Source organism: Sander vitreus, chromosome 8, assembly GCF_031162955.1.
Source record: "Sander vitreus isolate 19-12246 chromosome 8, sanVit1, whole genome shotgun sequence".
Taxonomy (NCBI): domain Eukaryota; kingdom Metazoa; phylum Chordata; class Actinopteri; order Perciformes; family Percidae; genus Sander; species Sander vitreus.
This window is the reverse complement of record NC_135862.1, coordinates 7,333,507-7,351,637: the sequence shown is the minus strand read 5'-3', so window position 1 is coordinate 7,351,637 and position 18,131 is coordinate 7,333,507. Positions and strand designations below refer to the sequence as shown.

Sequence of the window (18,131 nt, the reverse complement as noted above, 5' to 3'; positions counted from 1 at the left end):
AGAGGGACATTAGTCTCCATTAAACATGATTGTCCTGTAAATCTCCCTAAACCTGGTTCACACGTCTGTCTATTGACACTGCTGACTGACTGGTTGTGATTATGTGGATTCCCCAAATACCGATGACGAATGGCTGCTTCCTGTTAACGCTGTAAATGGCTGTGAGGTTAACGGGAGGTGAGGATGTCATACAGTCAATTAAAACATGCTGTATCGTTTACATTTTTAACTGTTACGATTCAGTTATTCATTTTTTACTAATTAGTTACAAGTTATGACATTAGTTTAAATACAAAGTACTGTTTATTTTTCTGTAATAAACACCTCCAGGGGTCTCATTTATAAAACTGTGCGTAGGATCCTTACTATAAGCGTACGTACGCCCAAAAGCCCAAAATGGCATACACCAAAAAAAGGTCAGATTTATAAAACCGTGTGTACGCACACCTGTAAGCAATGTTTATAAATCAGAGATTACTTACAAGTGTGCGTACTTGAATCTGCCTCTTATCCCGCCCTGTACACGCCCATTTTTAACCATAAATAGTCAATGCAAAGCACCTCGTGAATGCTGATCAGTATATGAATGACACTGGCAGTTGTTGGACCGAATCATGATGACTGGCGGAGAAAAAGCAAAAAACTTCTCAGACGTTCAGGAATTGCTGCAAATTGAATTAGAATTTCAGCCTGTTCTTGCACAGTGTAGGGGAACCTGATCTATAACTACATGTATTAATAATACATCCAAAACGGCAGGCATTACGTCACTCAGGGACAGCTTCGATATACCAGACGTGTATATAATAAGATTTCACAGAACTATATATTATATCCAAACAAGCCTTACTGATAAAGTTGAAGATTATTTATAAAAAATAAAAAAAACACTTGGCTGTCTGACATTTCCCTCTGGAAACAGCCGGTTGCCTCCAGAGTGGCGAGGACCTGTATTTGGACCGGGATGGACCGGGATGGCACGGTTCCGGCGCGTTGTCCTACTGGACCCAATTCAATACATAGATCCAAGAGCTCAGCTTTAGGGAATCTAAATTGGCATATTAGCCGGTCATCATCATGGTCCCTGAAGTCTCTTTCTCCCCTGATTCTTCCAATTGGGGTTAGTCCTCCTGCAGGGCCAGCAGTGCCATCATGCAGCATTACGCACGGGGTCACCGCAGTATTTGTTTACAACAATTTGTGATTGTTAACACCTTGCCAACACAGCATCAACTAGTGGTATCCTCCCACCCCGAGATACAATTTGAAGACGAAAGAAAGTCTAATAGGCAAACACACTTTTCTTCATGCAGGTTTTGTTATGAACAGTATTAAAGTTCGGACTGATAACGAGGACATTAAGGGTAACGATTGTGCGAGAGCTTAACGGCTGTATTTCCAGACTTTGACATTTGATGATATATGCACAGTATTAAAGTAGGATATTTAGTTATTTACACTGTGTTCTGCCGTTATCTAATGCTAGGGTATTTGATGCTATCCTGTATTCCATGCAGTCGGGCCATCTCCTCCCCCTGTGCTCCGTAGCGGTCAATGTGACCGCGAGACAGCGCCGATTAAACATTAAGAACACATTTTTATTAAAGATTTGAGTTGAAGGTGTTTATGGAACAAGTATCACTAAGTACTAGCGCAAATAACACTGCTGGATTTAATCTTCGTGGTAACGTGGATGATATAGAGTGAAAAAATGTGCGTGAGGCATATTAATACTTGAAAATATTACGAGTAATCGTTATTCCCATTTACTTTCTGCAGTCTGACTTCAGTTCACCACCTCACCATCTGCGTCGCCAATTCCCATTGTCTCCAAAATGTGCGTACGCATGGGTCAGAGTTTGCGTGGGGGACCGCACATTTTCCCGTCAAGTTTGTTTTTTATAAATCACAACCTTTGCGTGGGAAGTGGCGTATGCACATTTTCAGCCCCGTTTTGTGTGTACGCCACGTTTATAAATGAAACCCCTGGACACTTCATTGGGTACAACTACACACTTTAATGTAATCCAATACAACAGATCTGCCACAAATTCTATATTTAGAAAGATAATAATGTTCTGTTTTTGTTCCGAGAGATGTTAATCAAACACAATAGTTTATCAGATATAGAACGAAGAACTCCTGAGGTCAGATTCATAAAATCGTGTAGACTAAAATACAAAAGCTGTACATACGCATATGTATACACACATTTATAAATCTGAGTCATTGGGAAACTGGGCACACACACAGAAGCCTCATCTACTCTCCCACATTTGGCCATAAATGGATGTAGATGCCCTTAATGACTCATTTCCAGATCAATACTTGTGCCTTCTCCACTACTGTAATCTGTAGACCAATCCTTGGAAAGAACAGCTGTTCCGTAAACCCTCATTGGCAATAACATCTCAACCATCATTACTAAATGTCATAATCAATGACTTAGTTTACAGCGACGTTATCAAAACAAACTTTAGTGCTTTACAATACAGGAAATAAAATTATGCTTTCAATAAAAGATTGATACCGGTAAATGTGATCACAAAAAGTGATCAGATCACAATACAATTATTTTTTTATTATATTTAATATTTAATTATTATTCACTCAAGTCTACCATGTGTAGACCTGGTCTGAGGTTTGCCTCAGGTGTGCACACACTCACTGCATATTCTGCTTTTATAAGTAACAGTTTGTGTGGGGAAATGGTGTATGCATTTTGTGTGCGAGCATCATTTATACATCTGGCCCCTGGGCTTACATTATGTCCACAAACCATGGTGTTTCAGTCCACCAGCCTACATCAAGATGGGCATTACATGTCTAATTTAAGAAATATTGGAAATTAAGAACTAGTTTGATGACTTTGTGTTGTTACTGTTGGGCAAAAGCCTCTGTTAAGAATGAAACTTTATAGTAACTACAAAAAGCTGAATTAAGCATTTCAAAAGCTCGGGGTCAGAGAAGTCTTCTTCAACTGAACTGAAAAAAACTAACAATAATTTCAGTTAATGAGGTTTTGAGTATGGTGCAGCACTCGGCATGTTGCAGCCATCAGTATGGTTGTGACAGTCAGTGGTGGAATGTAACTAAGTACATTTACTCAAGTACTGTACTTAAGTACAAATTTGAGGTACTTGTACTTTACTTGAGGTTTTTTTCATGCCACTTTCTACTTCTACTCTACTACATTTCAAAGGAAAATATTGTACTTTTAACTCCACTACATTAATCTGACAGCTTTAGTTACTAGTTACTTTACAAATTAAGATTTTTTGCACACAAAAGACATTTAGTTTATAAAATACGATGTTTTATTATAAATTAAACTACCCAACAATATATCTACAATACAGCATTTTTCTGCATTAAGTACTTTTTCAGTACCTTCAGTAACATTTTCAATGCAAGACTCTTACTTGTAACAGTGTTTTTATAGTGAGGTATTAGTACTTTTACTTAAGTAAAGGATCTGAATACGTCACCCACCACTGCAAACATTGAAATGAAGCAACAGTCAGTCAAACTAGTTCACATCGTAGTTGTGTAACCTACAGTACGGGGAACAACAGTCCGTCTTTGTGTGGGACGACACTGCTCTCCAATGATTGCACAACAATTTGCCATTGAGGTGAAAATCCTGTCTCACATAAATGGTTGCATGAATGCACAATGAACACACATGTATGGCCCCACAGAGAGAGAGAGGGGCTCCCTGGGCCACACACACACACACACACACACACACACACACACACACACACACACACAATAGGCAGTCTGGTTCTCACACTATGCTGCTATATAATGTATAGTCTGTCGCAACGAAGTGACACAAGTCAACATGGGGTAAGTGCTCACCCACCGCACAACTCAATTAACCTAAAGATTAATTTCTCCTGTTACATCTGCTTTAATGTACAAAACAACGGAGACATGCTTCAAAGTTTTTAACTTCTGCATAAAAATGGAAAATGTGAAAGTGTTGACAATGAAAAGCCTCAGAGACTACAAACGTCTGCTAAAGCTGCATTTTCTTAACTCCCTGTTTTACTCAAACATCATTCTTGTCTCTCTCATTTTAACAAGGAGACAGAAGAAACGACCAAAAAAGAGGTGACGACAACTTAAGAAAAACAAACTAAGTTCATATCAGCTCGTGACCACTGACCAAAGTTTTAGTGTATTTTTGACTCTGCAGAAATCCCTTTAAAGTGGAATGAAATCTTCTTAATTTCTCAGTTTTCCTGCGACAGACACTAAACTAGGATCCACCACAATTCATAACCAATCTGTCACTAAGACAAGACGAAGTGATACAGTCCATTAATGTATTTTGTTGGTTTAGCGGTTCCGAATTTGCGGTTAGTTTACCTTTTTTGAATTTCTGTTTTATTTTTTCGATCTACATTTCTTAGCAAGAACCATTTTAGCAGTGGGCACTATCTATGTTCACTCTCAATTCCTGTAATCCAATACTGTAGGCAACAGCTTGCTGCTTAGCCTTCAAACCAAAATAAGCTGAGTGTAATTCCCCCCTGATAAGGTTTTGCCTTCTTGATTTCTGTTAAATGTACATTGCACATTAATTTAAGGGTGAAAACAACAAGAAACAGAGAAGGTGCTTTTGTCTACTGGGAATATCTGACTTGTTTTTCTTTTGGCAGGCTCTGGAGGAGGCAGCGACTAATGCAGCAGAAGAAGAACGAAGGCGTCTTGAGACTCAAACTGAACTCCAGGACCGCTACAGGATCGACCTGGAGAGAGAGCAAATGGTAAGCACTCCTTGTCATATTCAACTGGGCCATTACGTCAGAACAAGTGGTGGAGCAAGAGCAACTTTAATACAGCTTCCTCTTTTTTTATTTATATTTACATTTATCTACCGGTGTCAGGTTAAATGAAATGTAAAAAAGATACTCAGGAGAACAACTTGAAATAGACTTGAAGTTAAGATGTACAGCTCAGGGTGAAGCTGAAACAGCAGACAAGTTATTCTGAGTTGTGTTGATGTCCTCACTACACGTAGTAGTAGTAGTAGTAGTAGTAGTAGTATGTGGTAGTAGTAGTAGTATATGGTTAAGATGTTTCCATGTAGCTATTATTGACAGGCTCTGCCATTTGATTGTAATTGGAGACATGTACTTGTTACTAAAAGGTACGTTTTGGTAAATGTAACCACCAAAAAGGCATCTATACCGTGCTTCACTGCCTCTGGTGATGACATCTTGACATGCTCAGTGCACAGCGTGGAAGTGGTGTACCAGCAGATGATGTTTATCGTCCTTCAGTGACTTTATGGGTATACAACATATATATCTAAGCCTATGTACAATACAACTAAGCCTCAACATGTGTAGCTAATGCACATTAAATCTAACTTTGATAGGGTTGAACAGACTGTGTATAACTTCACCTCAATATCTCTACATTTTAAGAGTTAGCATTTTAAAAAACACACATCCTAAAATCATTCACCATAAAGCTAAAACAAGTGATTTTCATTAGCAATTCATTTGCTAATTAACATTTCAGAAAATTGTGAAAAATGGCCATTACAATTTCTCAAGATTGATAGGTCGAAACCCAAAAATATTCAATTTACAGTGAAATAAAATGAAAAAAAAACCCCAGCAAATCCTCACTTTTTAAAATCTGGAAGTAGCCAATGTTGACATTTTTGCTTGATAAATATCTAAAACTGTGAATTTGATGATAATGTTTATGTTCATCTCTGAGCTAATTCATGAACACCTTAGCAGAAAATAATTCTAGATTCAAGTGAGATGCCCATTAATTACAGGAAAGTATTCTTTAGTATATTATGTGTGTACTTTACACCCACTATCACACTGCTAAAGAGTTAGCATGGAACACGTGACATATACTGGGCTGAAATAGTCACTTCAAGGGTAGTCTATATCCTTGACGTTCCACTTCCGGGATTGCTCCGTTGCCACCGGAAAATCTGCTGGATTTCACTTATTTAGGCCAGATATCCGTTGCATTGGGCTTCCTTTGTGTTGGCATTTTAAACTCTGGTCGAGTTATGAGGACTATGGTTAACCTTTCTTGAGATCTCTGCAGGGTAAATCCAGACAGCTAGCTAGACTATCTGTCCAATCTGAGTTTTCTGTTGCACGACTAAAACAACTTTTAAACGTACATGTTCCACCAAAACAAGTTCCTTCCGAGCCCATTTTGCCGCAGCACCGCGGCTTTTCTGTGATTGTGATTGGTTTAAAGAAATGCCAATAAACCAGAGCACGTTTTCCTCCCATCCCCGAATGCTGGGTGGAGTAGCCAGACTCTCCTCCAGCGTGCGTTGGAGGAGGGTCTGGCAAAGCGAGACTACTTTAAGGGTAAGAAGCAAGTCCTGAGTATACCTTTAGGACCACCAGGTGTGTTGATACTGACCTCCAGATAAAGTATTTCTCTGTATTTTTCCTGGTTCAACAGGTACGGCAGCAGATGGAGGAGCAGGTGGCCCAGAAGTCCACTGAGCTGGAGCAGTACCTGCAGCGGGTTCAGGAGCTGGAGGACATGTACCATCAACTGGAGGACGCTCTGGAGGACGAGAGGCACGCCAGACAGGACGAGGAGGCCGTCCGGAGGCTGCAGGCACGGTCAGTGGGAGAAATGTATCATCATATACTGAAGGTCTGTTGAAGTAGCTGTGCACAAATGTATTCAGCAACTAAGGAAAATTGAGGTTAAATTGGTCTAAGTCAAATCAGTACTGTTGCATATTAAACTCTGAAAATCTTAGTCTCTACCTAGGGCACACAGAGTTAGTAGCTTAAGAAAAGTCAAACATGTAAACCTGAGTAGTTGTTTTATGTGGTTGTTAGCTTTCCAGAAACCAGCAGGTTACTATAACAAAGCAACTTATATTAATGTAAATATGTAAAATACTAGCGACAGAGCAAACTAACTATGCAACTGTGCAAACCAGGTGTTCAAAAGCCGAAACAGAATCCAAACTAAATCATAAAGGACAGAAAACAGCTCTGCTCTTAATGGTTTGATTAAATCTGACCACAAGAGTGACTTTGGTGATGCCACAACTATTGTTTTGCCTTTCACACCTGATAAAAACATATTTATTTAATTGTGGCAAAATGTGCCCTCTTGGTGTGCTCCAAAAAACAGACCGGGACAGTGCCAGTTTGAGCCGGGATGCACGTGTTTTTCACTCCATTTCAACTCGGCACACAACTCTTATGCAGCAAGCTAACAAAATACCATGTCTACAGACAGCCTGGGAAACTATACAGACTAAGACACACATTTTTTGTTGCTGTGAAAATATTGAATGAAGTTCATCACAGCATCAACACCACCTGCTGCTGTTTGAGTATCAGCCGATAGAGAATCAATATCACGCCTGCCACCTCAAAACCTGCCTTCACTCTATTTATAAACCTACTAATAATAAGCTAAAATTAAACTCTATGCATCATAACAAACACTTTCAGATTAAAATCTTATATGTTGAAATACCCTCATTGAACACTTAAAAAACATAACCAACCAGTATGGCCACAAGAAGATGCATCACTGCCCAACAGTCTTTCTAAAATGTTGTTAGTACACAAGCATGAACAATTGCACGCATCCATGACATGATAAATATCACATTTTGCAGATGTATCAAGCTGCTAGTCACCTTCTGTTATCGGCTTATCAAAGGTCTCCACTGCAGATATTTTTACTTCATATTCACTGCCTAGTTGACATGAAACCTATAAAAGTCTGCTCCCTTTTTTTTAAATGAGTCTCACACATCACCAGACATTCAACTTCTCTCTCTACCCCCCGTCCTTCCTTCCTCTTTGCTGACATTTACGTTCCGCCTCACGTTTGACTAACCAGTAGTGTGCCTGTCATCACCATTTTTAGGCTAAGGGCTAATTTGAGTTACTTGTGTGTCGAGATGTAGCAAATAGTTTAGCAACATTTCTTTCCTAGTAAGGTATTCACTGTCATCCAACTTGAACTTACATTTTGGTCCATTAAAATCTTTGGCTGCCTTTTATAAAAAGCGTGTTTGATAAAGAATATAAAAAATGCAAATTACGTTTATCCAGAAATCAAATCTGTAGTCACATTTACTTGAACCTAATCTTAAAATCAGTCAATAATTGCACTATAGCACCACCTGCTGACACACTGACATGCCACAACCACCTCCACCTTACTGTTGATGTACATTAGTCGCTTTATTTTATGACGTGGACTAAGGAAACTTTTGCTACATCCTCTTTGACACATTTTAGATTTAGATATTAGGGTTGACATTATCTGATACATTCTATATTTTAAATGTCTCTAGACTGTAAAAGTTTGATGTTTTCAAAAGCTGAGTTAAATATACAATCAGTATGTATATGATGGTGGGAACTGCAAAAATGTTGCGATTGTGTTGCGGCTTAGAATGTATTTAACATGAAATCAAAAATGTTGTTCTCTGTCAGGGGAAAAAGGAGGAAAACATATGTATGCAATTTAGCATTTAGCATTAATGCAGGGCTCACACCAGCTAGAAATGAGAAGCCTTTATACAGAATAATTTTAGTCTTTACTAACTTACTTACTTTATGTTTAATGTCTTTGCTGAGCAGGTTACTGGAGGAGGAGGCCACAAAGAGGATAGAGTTGGAGGAGTTCCACCTGCGGCAGCAGCGTGCCATCTCGGAGACGGAGGCTGAGAAACAGGAGCTGGAGAAAGCGCGTCTGGCCAAAGAGAGCGCCCTGCAGGCTGCAATGAAACAACTGGAGCAGCTGGAGCAAGAGAGGCAGGGGGCGCTGGAACAGTACCAGGTCAGCTGAGAGCAGTCATAGTGGTGGTGGTGCAGGGACCAGCAGTAGCCAATGATTCGCAGGAGTCATGTGGTTGTTTTCTAAATCAATTTTCAGTAAATTAGATAACAGTATTGCTCAGTAGAAATCTGCAGGAAAAAAAGCGAGTGGAGTTGCACATAACTATTTTCACTATCCATTAATCTATCAATTATTTTAACAAATAGTCATTTAAGTAAATACATAATAAATAAATGCTGAGAAATTGCCATTGTTGGTTAAAGGAGCGCTCCCAAATCTCAAAATGAACTCAAGTTTGAACTGTTTTATAACAAAATCAGGTAAAAGAACACATGGTACAATGATCATATATAAGTGAAGAAAAAAAAGTAATGCCAAATATTTCTGTATTCTTTCCTTAAATAACAAATCCATTACAAAAACAATTGCAAGGCATATTACTAAATGATTGTTTTGTGTGCTTTTGTTTAAGGTTCTACAGTTATAAAAAGGTTTTTATTGTAATACTAATTTGACTACTTATTGATGACATACAGCTCTAATGAACAATAATGTGTTCCAACACTGTATACCTGTTTGTAACAGTGAACAGGTATCCACAGAAACAACTTTTTCACTGTAAATAATTAACTGTTCAAGGTAAAGCAAAGTAATGCTTTATGACATGACATTATGACTTAATATCTGTCCATTTACTTAAAAAAAAAAAAAATAAATCAGTTCTTAGTTACATAGTACCTGTCTTTACCACATGGTGTCACGTTATGACTGCTGGATGGGAGGCAGCTATTTATAATATTAATTATGTTATTTGTTGATGCAGTATTACAACAAGTGCTGTTCTTCAATCGTTAAGGTTTCCAAAGTGGACTCCCCTTGTATTTATTTGTATTACCTGTTAATAACTTTGTCTGTGTTTTCTTGTGTGAGCCAGACGGTGATGAAGAAGCTGGAAGACGCAACCAACAATACCAAAACCTGGAAGCACAAGGTGGCTGAACACGAGGGCATGTTACGGCTCATTCAACCAGGTAATGGCAACACACTAACCACTGTTAGCTTGTACTTCCATCTTTGTGTGGACCAATTAGAGTGTTACACTTTTAACCCAATTTTTGATACTATTTGTGGTAGAGCTGGGCAATATATCGATATTATATCGATATCGTGATATGAGACTAGATATCGTCTTAGATTTTGGATATCGTAATATTGTAATATGGCATTAGTGTTGTCTTTTCCTGGTTTTAAAGGCTGAATTACAGTAAAATGATGTCATTTTCTGAACTGACCAGACTATTGTAACTGTTCTATTATTTGCCTTTACCCACTTAGTCATTATATCCACATTACTAATGATTATTTATCCATAATCTCGTTGTGTAAATATTTTGTGAAAGCACCAATAGTCAACACTACAATATCGTTGCGGTATTGATAGAGGTATTTAGTCAAGAATATCATGATATTTGATTTTCTCCATATCGCCTAGCCCTTCTTAGTGGCTAGTATTTTTTTTTTTACCTGCTGCCCCAAAGCTGTCAACCTAGGGGAAACACTGCAGCAGCACAAAGTTAAATGTACAGAAAGAGATTCAACATGTCTTGTCCCACCTTATAAGGCACAAGACCAAACACTTTCCAGGGATGTTGGGCTCCACCAGGGTTGTCCCTTGTCACCGATTGTCAAGGCGCAGCCAGGGGATGAAACACTGTTTATGGCTAAAACTGTAGCTAGGATTTCGACGCGCTCACTAAAGTACTCCTCAAAGGACCTAAGGTAGCACCATTGGCTAAAAGCGTTAAAGCCAGAAACTCCCACCAGGATTTGAACCTGATACTTCTATTGGATAGAATAGATGTGTTACATACACCACAGGAGTTCAGGAGTAGCTTTACCACCACGCTCAGCCAGCTCAACCACTCCATGTGTGTAATCAAAGCAGCAGCAACAGCAGCAAAGCCAGTAGATCCATTATATTGCAACCACTGCTATTTATCTTAGCATTAGTTTCAGACTTGCGGATGAGTTACTAAACCATGAAAGATATTCAATCAAACAACAAACCAAACACTACTAACAAAAAACATCCGGCTCAAATAACTAATAATGACCAAGTGCCAAGAACTTGGCTAACTGACCCCAAAGCAGTTAAATTAATGTACTTTTTATTTAACATGAACACACAATAAAGTGCAGCTCTACAGTCAGTGAGTATTGAGTGACATTTCATTCAGATATCTTGAGATGACAGAGGGACCCCTTTGAAAATGGCCATGCCAGTTTTTCCCTCACCAAAATGTAGCCTAACTTTGGAGGGTTATTTAACCCCCTTCCCAACAAGCTAGCATTACATATGGATTCTTACAATGGATTGTAAATTGGAAAATAATTTTTTTTAAACCCAGCCCTAGTGGCTGTGAGGCCTTTGAGTTCAGTATTACCGTGTAGGACAACAGTGTTGTCTTGAGTTTTTTTTTTTTATTAAAGAGTATCTACACTTTAATAATCATTGCACTGCTATTGAGGTTTGCCAGTTGCTTGCTAAGTGTTACACTAGCTCACACTGAAAATAACAGATATGGAGGACTTTGGCCACGAGTGTCATTTTGACAAATTCTAACATTATCTGACTGTTACTGCACCGTTAATTGTTGGAAACATAGCAAAATAATTGAAAAAGTGGTTACTTTTTTCAACTTCGACTAGATCTTTAGGTACAGTCCACTCGTGTAATGTTTCCTTTAGTGCTGAAGGTGTTACTATTAAAAGTAGATTTTTTTTTTTTTTTTGTGACACACTTCAAAGAGAGTATTCAGAGCAACACATGCATATCAGCTTCAATTGTTTTTTCCCCCAAAGCTGTGAATTCCTGCCATGAATAAATGTAATGGTGCCTTTGTCCTACTAATTTCCCAATAGAGTTCATTAGTAAATGTAGTAGAGGAGAAACAACTGGAGATTCTTGTCATACTCTCTCAGCCAACTATGTACAGTCTGCTACAGCCAAACAAAAGGGAGGGAGAAAACATAATGAGATATCTAAATTCCACAGATACCTTTGGCTGTAGGCTTCATATTAAAAATGTTGTTTACTACAAAGTAAAATAACGACTTTAATAGACAAAATGTCCATATCGGTCTTTTTTTAGTAAAACAAGGTTTAAGAATTTAAAATGGCCACACACTTTTCATCTGATATAAGTTAAATCATGCACAGTTGAAACCTAAAAGTGCAGTTTAAGATAACATTAAATATAAAACAAATTAACTGAAGCATTAATGAATGACTTCAACATTATAGCGCTCACTTTTGTATTTAAATCTGGTTTAATGATTAAGAGCCTGACCTATTTAAAGGGATGGGAGCAACTAGAGAAATTAATTAACAAACTAATCTCACATTAAAATAGAATGAGTTTAAGGTATAAAAAATCCCCAAAAATAATAATAAAAAAAGACTTGCTGAACTTAAAAAGATTTTTCCAAGTTAAAAAAAAAAAAAAAGTTTTCTTACAGCGAGGGCCATGATTACCTAGTTGCATTGCTGCCACGCAACAGACAGGACACAGTTACATTAGTTACTTAATGATTGTTGCTTTGACTTGCCGTTTATAATGCATTATAGTGACAAAAAATTGCACATAGGGTGAACAAGTGAAGGTTATAGTCCACCTTGAATGAAATATTCCTACCCCTATGGTGAAAAGTCTCTTGATTTTTGAACTCCAGGTTCCAAGGGTCAGCAGCTGATCACCAACTGGGGCCCAGCAGCCTTTTCTGACGCAGAGCTCAGTCTGAGGCAGAAGAAATGGCAGGAGATGAAGAATCAGACGACCCAGGCCCAGTAGAGCCCTTGTACGCCCTGAACCTTAAACATGTTTACAACTCAGAAGAGCAGACAAGAGAGGGCTGCTGGGACATACTGTCTGTGATACAACATCTAGTGACTGGAAGGCATTTTAGGATTTGGAGGCATTAAGTAATCAATGACCTTTATGCATTTGAACAAGTCTGTTATCGTAGGCCACTATCGATTAAATGAGCAGAACAGAAACTCAAGTCACATTTTCACATTATGAGGATTAAGTTCACTAATTCTAGCAGGGATCCAACAAATGTACTACATGAAGAAGTGATAACACCAGAAAAAAGATGCTGGAATAATAATAGGCTAGCTTTGTTGTTAAATGTATTGATTGCCATGTTAGTCCCTGGTCTTGTATAATTGAGCAGCTAAAAATGTAGATTGGTAGTGTGTTTAAAGTCCAATGACTGGGGAGTTTTCTTTCCAAAATGGTGGATGGGACAGGATATAAAATGTGTTGAAGGTAGAAGCTCAATATTGTAAAGCTTAATATTGTGCAACCACCACAGATAAAGTATATTACAATAATTTGGGCTACTGAACGTTGATCCAACATTTACCTAGTGCTAATTCCTAGCATAACAATCCAATAAAATGTAAAGGAACTGGATGAATTTTGAAAGACGACTCCATCTATCTGCAAATTAATTGTAATGTTAAGTTGTGGCTTTCACATAACTTTATTTTGAATGAAGATAAAACTGAGTGTAATATCTTCAGTACTTCATGCATACCAAACGGTCCAGCTTTGAGTTTGGGAGCTCTGGCTTCATACACTAAGCCAGCTGTCAAAAAGTTGGGGGTTACATTTGATAGCAGCATGAAATTTGACAAGCAGATCAGTAATGTTGTTAGAATGAGCTTTTTCCAGCTTCGTCTCCTGGCTAAAGTTAAGCCCTTCCTTAACAGGCACGAGCTAGAAAAGGTGATTCATGCTTTTATTAGTTCAAGGTTGGATTACTGTAATGCTCTTTATGTTGGTCTGAATCAAACCTCCATCTCACAACTTCAACTTGTGCAAAATGCTGCTGCTCACTTTTTAAGAAATGCATCTAGACGTGCACACATCACTCCCGTTCTCTACACCCTACATTGGCTCACTGTGCGTTTTAGAATCAATTTTAAGATTTTATTGTTTGTTTTCAAGGCCGTAAATGGCATGGCCCCGGAGTATTTGTTAAAATCAACTGGTTTTAGAAGTCCCAAGCTCAAGGTATAAACGGTGTGGTGATCTGCCCCGAGACTCTGGAACAAGTTACCCCCTGATATTCACACTATTACAGATGTAGCTCTTTTTAGATCCAAACTCAAAACTTGTTTAGAATGGCTTTTAATACGTAGTAGTGGTGTGACATTTTCCCTCTCCTCCTCCTGTTTCTATGTAACCTTTTCAGATTTTACGGTTTTCTATGTTTCAATCTTTTTATTGTACGATATGTTGTTTTATTCTTGGTTCCTGATGTAAAGCACTTTGGATACCTGCTGATTTCTGTAAAGTGCTATATATATATATATATATATAAATAAAAAAAAAAAAATGTTGATTGATTGATCTAATTTCTCCTGTATGATCAACACCCAGCTCACTATTGAAGTTACAAGTCTCTTAGTACTTCACAGTCTAACAGTGGACACTGTCAATTATGTAAGCGCTGACCATGGCTAAAATCCTAAGCTAAACAATATACATATAAAATCTGTTGACTTTAAAGGCAGGGTTGGTAACTATTTCCAATCTACACTTTTATATATTGTTTGAAATGGACTTTACACCCTGACAGCAATAAATAACTTAAGGGCTCTGAAAAGGAGCAAAAAAGATCTGTCCTCTGTACCTGCTGTAATCTTGTAAAAACGCCCACCAATCACTGTCTCGCAGTCAGCTTGGAAAGAACCAATGAAATGACTCCGTGCGCATACTCTACCCCTCCTGTGTATGAGCCTGAGTTCAATGCGCGTCGTCGCTGCATTGATAACTGTAGTCATGTTTCTTTTAAACATTTGGTATGATATTAGGTGTTTGCTTACCCGTGAATGAGACATGAAGTAACTGTGGCCCTTTCCCCGCTCTGATCTGAAGCAGCAACGCAACGGTGCTCTAGCACGTCTGTGTGTGGGGATCAGAGCCCCGAGGAGATGCTTCTTTCAAAGCTTGCTAGCTTTTCAATATTACCAGCCCTGCCTTTAGGATGTGCAGCTTGCTAAAAGTCATGAGTGGAAAACAGTGCACACCCTTACCTTTTTAACATTTTCTTTTACTTTGTCCTGACTGTCGATTTGTTTGTATCTATGAAATGCACTACTTTTGATCAGTCGCCCCTGTCCAACGTAAATTGTTTGAGTGTGTTTTAGGTTCACAGTGTTGTAACGTTGAGGGCTGTTGGACCGCACCAATGAAGTTGTAATATTATTTTAAAAGCATCAGTTACTGAAATGGCTACAAATTGCTCTTTCTTCTGACCTTTTTTTCCCTCCTAACTCTTTGGGACCATTTTTACATGAAAGTATAAGGGATTTTTGTAAATATTTTAACAATTGTTTTTGTTATCCTTACTAAAGTTACACTGTATGAGGGCAGCATGAGTAGCACCTGGGGATGACATGTCCAATTTAAAGTCAATATTTAACAGTTATATGCAATATAGTTCTAAAATAACGTACAAGAACAGGCTTGTAAACACTTTCAGAAATAGAGCGTTTAGCCAAAGTCTCACTCCAAACAAGAATGCTAACTGCTAACATTTATACTGTTGATGTACTGTACTCATCAGTGCCTTTGGTACTGTCATGAGTGAAAATTATGATTTCTATATGTTTTGTTTTTTATATATGTACAAAGCTAAAGACTGAACTATGGAATAAAACACATCTCAAAATAACTATTGACTGTATTTGTCTTTAAATAAATATTTGTCACAGACAAAACACAGCAGAAATTTAAAATATTACACAAACGGTACAGCACAACCAGCCATGGCTACTGAACAAATCCAGGGCCAGCTGCAGTTGCCTTAATCTCTTACGTTCACCAGAGGGTGCTACAGTGCCACCAACACCAAACCACTACAGAAAGTGGCAAGAGAAGTTCAGTATCTCTGATGGCTAATAACGGATGCATGGGGAGCCACACTTACTTTCAAACAGTAATTAATGTGTTAACTGATCTGGGGACAGAATAGTTATAGAGAAATGAGGACTTAATTTCCATGACTTCACTGTCTAGACCTTACATTTTCCAAAATAAAGCTGGTCACTGTCTTCTGTCGAGTTATGTAGGGACATATTTAGGGTCATGTGCGGTCTTATAATTGTAATAATGTGTAGCTCAATTGTCATCCTGTTTTTCTAATGTCTCGTTGATAAGGTTCAAGATCTGGTGCATGTAGGGAAATTTAAAAAAGACAGAATGAAACATTCCTGCCAATCACAGAGAGACCGCAAGTGTTAGATATACTTAGAATGAACACCCTGAAATGTTTTCTTTATAAACAATTAATTGTTTAAATTATTTATGAAGTCAAAACATCAAATGTGAGGATTTGAATATCTTTGTTCTGGCCATAACAAGCGAAATGAAGACATCACATTGGGCTCTGAGAAAATTGTGATGGCCATTTTTCAGTTTTATTGTTTAGACTTACAAACCCTAATTCCAATGAAGTTTGGACATTGTGTAAAACGTAAATAAAAACAGTATACAATGATTTGCAAATCTTTTTCAACCTATATTCAATTGAATACACTACAAAGACTGTTCAAACTGATAAAGTTGATTGTTTTTTTGCAAATATTCACTCATTTTGAATTTGATGCCTGCAACACATTCCAAAAAAAGCTGGGACAGGGACATGTTTACCACTGTTACATCATACAGATCTTTGGAACAGTTAATCACCAGTCGGTGGTGATGGCGCAGTGGATATGACACATTCCTTTGGTGTGAGAGACCTGGGTTCGATTCCCACTGCGATACATTAACAATGTGTCCCTGAGCATGACACTTAAACCCTAGTTGCTCCATAGGTGTGCGACCTCTGATGTACATAGCAATTGGAAGTCACTTTGGATAAAAGTGTCAGCTAAATGTAAAAGTCTGTTTTATTTTGCGCTTCATAATGCACCACACATTTTCAATGGGAGACAGGTCTGAACTGCATGCAGGCAAGTCTAGTACCCGCACTCTTTCACTACGAAGCCACGCTGTTGTAACACATGCAGAATGTGGCTTGGCATTGTCTTGCTGAAATAAGACATTTGGATGGCAGCATGTTGCTCCAAACCTGTATGTACCTTTCAGCATTAATGGTGCCTTCCCAGATGTGCAAGTTACCCATGGCTAGGGCACTAACACACCCCCATACCATCACAGATGCTGGCTTTAGAACTTTGCACCGATAACAATCTGGATGGTCCTTTTCCTCTTTGGCCCCTGAGGACATTTCCAGGTCATTTCCAGGTCCACACTTAAAATGTGGACTTGTCAGACCACAGCACACTTTGTGTCAGTCCATCTCAGATGAGCTCAGGCCCAGAGAAGCCAGCTGTGCATGGTAGAGTTTTAACTTGCACTTGTAGATGTAGCGTCGAACTGTGTTCCAAACAGGTGTTTTTTCAGCTCAACTTTCCCAGTCTTTTGTTGGCCCTGTCCCAGCTTTTTTGGAGTGTTGCAGGCATCAAATTCAAAATGAGAAAACAAAAAAACAAAGTTTATCAGTTTAACCCTTGTGTTGACTTTGGGTGACATTGACCCGTTTTAAATTTTTGTTTTATATCAGAAAATATGGGACGTAGAAATAAGCGCCGAAAATGTGTAGAAGAAAAATTTTACAATTTAAAACGTTGAAAAAAGCAAAAACAAACTATGAAAAAAAGGCGTCAAAAAACGTACAAAAAAAAAACATTAAATATTTAATTAAACATTAAATATCTTGTCTTTGTGTATTCAATTGAATATAGGTTGAAAAGGATTTGCAAATTATTGTATTCCATTTTTATTTACGTTTTACACAACGTCCCAAATTCATTGGAATTGGGGTTGTAATTATAAACTAGAAGGGCATTCGGGGAGTGCAGACCTCCACCAAGGCTTGCCCTATATTTCAATGTTAATGCAGTGTGAATTTTCCCAATTGGGAACTAACTTTTCCTATTATTCCGACACAACATGCAGCACAAAAGGCTTGATGGTGTTTTAAGGCCCCAACGTCTCCTTCCAGGCAGCGCTGCGACCGTTGACTTCAAGGCACCTAACCCTAACCCTAACCATTGCCTAATCCTAGTGCCGACGTTGGGGGCTTAAAACACCGATAAACGCACGAAAGCTCTATCTCGCAATGTTGACAAAAGTGAAACATAATTGGTGTGTCCGCTCCAAACTTTAACGGGTTATTCCTTGGCCCATGCTGCACCCTTCCACTAAGTTTCATGAAAATAAGCC

General features: G+C 38.3%; 1 protein-coding gene across 1 annotated transcript in view; it reads left to right on the top strand.

The window, feature by feature from the left end:
* The window catches only part of swap70b (switching B cell complex subunit SWAP70b), a 39,042-nt gene extending 23,468 nt beyond the window's left edge, over positions 1-15,574 (top strand). Inside the window, exons 8-12 of the mRNA XM_078256548.1 lie at positions 4,671-4,778; positions 6,463-6,629; positions 8,628-8,826; positions 9,761-9,857; positions 12,559-15,574. Coding sequence (XP_078112674.1) covers positions 4,671-4,778; positions 6,463-6,629; positions 8,628-8,826; positions 9,761-9,857; positions 12,559-12,677 — 690 coding nt within the window. The 3' untranslated portion in view covers positions 12,678-15,574. The remainder of the gene's footprint in view (positions 1-4,670; positions 4,779-6,462; positions 6,630-8,627; positions 8,827-9,760; positions 9,858-12,558) is intronic.
* The last annotated feature ends 2,557 nt before the right edge of the window (positions 15,575-18,131 follow it).